Raw genomic sequence first — 6,000 nt, 5'->3', positions numbered from 1 at the left:
AATGTAGTACAATAATTAAAATATAATATAATGTAGTACAATATTTAAAATATAATATAATGTAGTACAATAATTAAAATATGGTTTTAATAACGGTTGATATATTTTATTTCATTTGATTACAATCTAATTAATAATATTATAATATCTATTTTTATAATTAATATTACAATTAAGATTTAATTACAGGAATTAATAATAATTTAATTAAACTGATAAGAATATAATTACCGGAATTATTGTTTAATTACCGGAATTATAATTTAATTACCGGAATTATAATTTAATTACCGGAATTATTCATTTAATTAAACTGATAAGAATCTATTTACCGGAATTATTATTTTAATTAAACTGATAAGAATCTAATTACCGGAATTATTAAATGTATATTAAAAAGGGGCGGGGCTTAAACCGGAAGTCCCGCCTAAAAGGGGCGTGGCCGTCATCAATCAAATTTCTTGACACAAGCCGCCCCATATTCCTCTCTCTCAGGCAAAATATCTGCTGGGCTTTAGGATAACTTCATCACACCCATTAACTCAATTAAATCATTTAGTGTAATGGGAAAAAGAGTCCAGAATTGGAGGGCTGTGATTTGAAACACTATAAGGGGCAGCTGATGGCACAATGCTTGCTCTGACAGTATTCACATTGTTGACAAAATGAAACAGAAAGCGATTACAATCCTCATTCGAAAACACTGGTATAACAGAAGTAGTAGGAAGTGACACAATATTGTTAATATTGAACCATAATATTAATATTAAATCATAAAAAAGGGGCAAACTATGTGCCCTTTAACAGCAAATCCATTTGCGCCACTTTGTAGACTCTTTGTAGACTAAAACAGACTGTGCAATAGGCCAGCTGAAAGCAGGTCTAAAGTCCAGCACAGATCGCGTCAGTTGTGCGCCTCGCTTACACATTGCTTAATACACACAGAATGTACAGCAATACACAAATATCTTTACAAATGAAAAACAATTAAAAGATAAAATATTACAAAATTATTATTTACATAAATATAAAACCACTGCCTCCATGCCATCTTCATCTCGGGAGCTTTTTTCAACTTATTCATGACAACTGGCTTTTGTATAATGTTATTTTTATTATTAGTAGTATTATTTATTATTAGCATATTTATATTTGCTTTATTACAAATAAGCTTAGATTTGTTCACCTGTCAGGTTTTGGACCATATGGGGCATTGCACGGGTGTTTGGATATAATTCAGTTTTTTTGACCACACTTCGTTATTATTGCTCATTTATTTGTTTGCCGGAAATTAGAACTGAATTTAGAAATAGTTTTGTGCGCTTAAACAAAATTAATTATGTAGGCTAATGGATGTCTTCAGTGGAGTGCCTTATCCACGAAAGAGAGAAAAAGAAAGTGGAAGTAAAGGCTGATTGGAGGAGGCTCATTCTTTATCCTTGCACTGCAGATGCTCTGCTTAACTGTTTTCTTGCTAGTGAAGCATTCAGTTTTTCCACTTACAAAGTCTGCCATGTAAATAGCAAATGCGCCATGGTGGGACACAACTGACTCTTAAAGGGAATGGGAGATGAGCCTCACCCATAACTTATTAATAGACTAAGAACAACCCTGTTAAATGCTAAATGCCCCTGATAGGGTCTCCAAAAGTAAAAAGGTTCAGTTGACAGGTCACACTAAGTGGGGTCCAAAAAACCTTATGAGTCTAATGAAATGAAGGACCATTACGTAGCCTGAGATGTTGCAGTACGGGCCCTACCCTGGAGTAAGGACTTGGATTTCTGTGCTAGTCATAGTTTGTCCATAACAAACACCATGTTTAAGCAGAAGGAGGTCCATCACTGCACATGACACCAGAACACCCTAGGCCGGAGGTTGATGATTGATTTTGTGGTTGTTTCATATAATCTCCAGCTGTATTTCTTGGACACTTGGACAAAAAAAAGAGGCAGAGCTGTCAACTGTTCACTACCTGGTGGTGAGTTGGATCTACTGGCAAAGGAGGAGGCCAGACAGACCAACAGGCCTAAACGCTTTGTGAGGGTTATCTGGGAACATCTTGCTGAACCAGATGTCAGAGGGCTTTCCAACTCTCACCTTCAGAAAAACTTTAAATAGATTCCGAGGGAGGCTAGAGACACTGAGTCTGAGTGGTCCATGTTCTCCAACTCCATTGTTGATGCAGCCATGAGGAACTGTCGATGCAAGGCCTGTGGTGCCTGTGGTGGTAAGGGATGCTGTCAAGCTAAAGAAGGTTTCCTACCAGGCATGGCTGGCTTGTGGGACTCCTGAGGCAACTGATGGGTACTGAGGAGTCAACGGTGCTGGAATCCAGGCGGTTGTGGAAGCAAAAACACAGGCACAGGAAGAGTTCAAGTAGACCATTGAGGAAGACTACTAGTGTGCTTATGATGTGCTTATGTGTGCTCCAGAGATGGATTTAACCTTCTTTCTTGATAATCTTAAGTGTTGTATTGGAGGCAAAAAAAAAAGGAAAAAAGAATTTTAGATTTTTGAAACTGGCTATGGCTGCTTCATACTGTCATGAGTCAGGTTTGATCATATCTTCTCTGTTGTTCACTTTAGTTGTTCCCTCTTACAATCAGCACTGATGCGCATGCATTACTCACCTGTTTCTATTTGATCCATTTCACCTCTCTACTTATACCTGCCCTGTCTTGTCACATTTGCCAAATTATTGTGTTCATTAAAGCTTACGGACATTCTCTCATTTGAAGAAGACCTTACTTTAATTCCAGTCTAGTCTAATCGAGTTACCTGATTTCTTATTTAACTTTATTTTTCTTTCCTGTGATCTGCGCAGTCTTCTCGCTGTTGAAACCGATTGAGCCGAGGCAGATTTTCCTTTGCTTATCTACCAGTCTGCGTTCTCCCATGGGTGGTTAAAGAACGGCATCTGCCTTTGTTCATCATTATACTGAATAAACTCTCTTTATTTGAACTGCAACCTCTCTGTTTTTCTGTCCGAGCCTGACAGAATAATCTGGCCACACATACCGGATGAAACAGTCTAGGGATTCTCCTATTCGCTCTGCTATGGAGTTGCAGGGCATTATGCTGGGCCGGCATGAGGAGGAGCTGGCAACTGCGAGACACGCAGTTGAGAGCTTATCCGCTCCAGTCACCGAGCTCACTGCTCAGCTAGAAAGCCTGCGTCACGAGTCCACTCCGCACCTGACTCCCATCCACCACCGGAGCCATAGATCAACAATCCCCCGCACTACTCAGGTCAGTCCACTGAGTATCGGTCCTTCTTGACTTAGTGCGAGGTGGCCAACCCAACACCTACTCTAATGATCGCGCCAGAGTGGCGTCTGTTATTTCCCTGCTAACCGGGCAAGCCAGAGACAGGGGAGATAGTGGGAGGCCAAGTCTGATTGTTGTTATCACTTCCCCAGTTTCAAGCAGGAGATGATAAAGGTGTTCGATCGATCAGTCCATGGATGCGAGGCTTCACGTCGCCTCTCCACTCTTCGCCAGGGAAGAAGATCAGCAGCCGACTATGCAATTGAGTTCCGCACTCTGGCAGCCACCTGCGACTCGAACGAGCCCGCTCTCGCAGCCCGTTGTCTGGATGGTCTCAACGTCGAGGTTAAGGACGAGCTGCTGGCTCACAATCTCCCCACCCATTTCGACCCATTAGTGGAATTGGCTCACTGAGTGGACAGACGCCTCGATCAACGCAAATGTTTCCACAGCTCATCTCCTACTTTTACTCTTCCTTGTCCGGGTCCTTCACCACTGATGTCTTTCTCCGACGCGAAGCCCATGCAACTGGGTGCTATGCGTCTCTCACACGCGGAGAGACAGCATCACGGCGAGATTATGTATGTACTGTGTAGGCGCTGGACATCTCGCCCAAAGACGCTCAGTAAAAGACCTGGCTCATCAGTAGATAGGGGAGTACTGGCGAGGGCATCAACTTCTTCCCCGTTCATCGCTGAACGTCACGTTACACACTATGGATTCATCCATTTTCTGCACGGCATTCGTCGATTCTGGTGCAGAGGGGAAATTTCTGGATGAGAAATGGGCCAAAGACATTAAGGTACCTTTTCAGATACTCAACCCTCCTCTCACCATGGACTCCCTCGATGGACGACCTCTCAACAGATCTTTCTGTGAATCTCACCGTCTCTGGCAATCACAAAGAGACAATTACATTCAAGTTATTTCACTGTCCTTTCACTCCCTTAGTATTGGGTCATCCCTGGCTTATCCAACATAACCCACACATAGACTGGTCCAAGGGGACAATATTATCATGGAGTGTACCTTGTCATGTCAAATGCCTCATTTCTGCTGTACCTACTGTGTCTGTTTCTGTGTTACAGGAGGAGCCCAGAGATTTATCTGGTGTTCCAGAGGAGTACCACGATCTGCAATTGGTGTTTAGCCGCTCCCGGGCCGCCTCTCTCCCTTCGCATGACTGCAGCATCGATCTCATTCTAGGGATTACTCCTCCCCATGGTAAGCTCTATTCTTTGTCTGCTCCTGAACGCAAAGCACCCAAGAAATATCTTACCGAATCACTCGCAGCAGGAACCACAGTCCCGTCTACCTCTCTGGCTGAAGCAGAGTTTTTCTTCGTAAAGAAGAAGGACGGATCCTTGCGCCCCTGCACAGATTATAGAGGGTTAAATAGCATTACCATCAAGAACCACTACCCATTACCACTCATGGCATCAGCCTTCGATGTCCTGGAGGGCGCTAAGGTTTTCACAAAGTTGGATTTATGTAACGCTTATCACTTAATCCGGAGGTCCAAGCAGCTTTTAGACGTCTTAAGGAGTTATTCTCCTCTGCTCCCATCCTTGTAAACCCTACATTCAATCGGCCAAACAACTTAATGCCAGACAAGTGCGATGGGCTCTTTTCTTTAGCCGTTGTGATTTCATGATCTCCTATAGAACCGGTAGCAAAAACGTTAAATTATTTATCTCGTCAATTTATTACCACAGAATACGAGCAGCCTACCGAAACTATTCTTCCCATGGGGAATACCGTTATTCTCACTGTGGTCGATCGGTTCTCTAAGGCTGCGCACTTCATCCCTCTACTCAAACTCCCGTCGGCGAAAGAGACAGCTTGAATCGTATTTGATAATGTATTCAAGATCCATGGCTTACCCTCTGATGTTGTTTCCGATCGTGGACCCCAGTTCGCATCTCAATTCTGGAAGGAATTCTGCCGCCAGATTGGAGCTATGGTTAGTTTATCTTCCGGGTTTCATCCCCAAATGAACGGGCAGGCCGAACTCATTAACCAGATTCTTGGCCATCTTCTCCGCACATTAGTCGCCCACAATCCAGCCTCCTGGTGCGAGCAGTTGGGATAGGCTGAATACGCTTATAACTCACTGCCCACATCAGCTACTGGTCTCTTCCCTTTCCACAGTTGCTTGGGTTATCAACCTTCCTTATTCCTATTACAAGAATTCAAAGCATCACTACCCTCAGTACAAGTTTTCATTAGATGCTGCCGACGTACTTGGCAGAGAGCGAGCAAATCATTACTCAAAACTAGCGAACGAACACGTCGCAGTGCAAATCAGCATTGTATCAAGGCTCCCCGTTGTGTCTGCGGTCAGAAGGTCTGGCTTTCTACTCGTAACCTTCCTTTACAGTCTCCCTCTCGTAAACTCACTCAGAGATTTATTGGTCCCTTTTCTATCACCAAGATAATCAATACAGCGGCTGTTCGCCTCTGATTACTCGCTCGATGCAGCGCGTTCACCCCGTTTTCCACGTCTCATGTATCAAACCCATTATTCGCGCACCCTCCAGACCTTCCCCCTCCTCCATCCCGCTCTTGTCGATAATGCCCCTATCTTTACAGTCAAGAAAAGTCTTGCCGCATGTCCCCGTGGCAGGGGTTTTCAGTCTATGGTCGATTGGGAGGGATACGTTCCGGAGGAGAGGAGCTGGGTGGCGGCCCGGAACATTTTAGACCGCTCGCTCATCGAGGACTTTTCTCGCT

General features: G+C 43.6%; 1 protein-coding gene across 1 annotated transcript in view; it reads right to left on the bottom strand.

Annotated features, from left to right (window-relative positions):
• Positions 1 to 280: 280 nt before the first annotated feature.
• Positions 281 to 6,000, bottom strand: part of adprh (ADP-ribosylarginine hydrolase) — a 32,337-nt gene continuing 26,617 nt past the window's right edge. The window contains exon 8 of the mRNA XM_056468924.1: positions 281 to 4,639. Within this exon, the coding sequence (XP_056324899.1) occupies positions 4,499 to 4,639 (141 nt within the window). The 3' untranslated portion in view covers positions 281 to 4,498. The remainder of the gene's footprint in view (positions 4,640 to 6,000) is intronic.

Source organism: Danio aesculapii, chromosome 12 (genome assembly GCF_903798145.1).
Source record: "Danio aesculapii chromosome 12, fDanAes4.1, whole genome shotgun sequence".
NCBI classification, from domain to species: Eukaryota; Metazoa; Chordata; class Actinopteri; order Cypriniformes; family Danionidae; genus Danio; species Danio aesculapii.
This window is presented reverse-complemented; position numbering and strand designations above follow the sequence as displayed.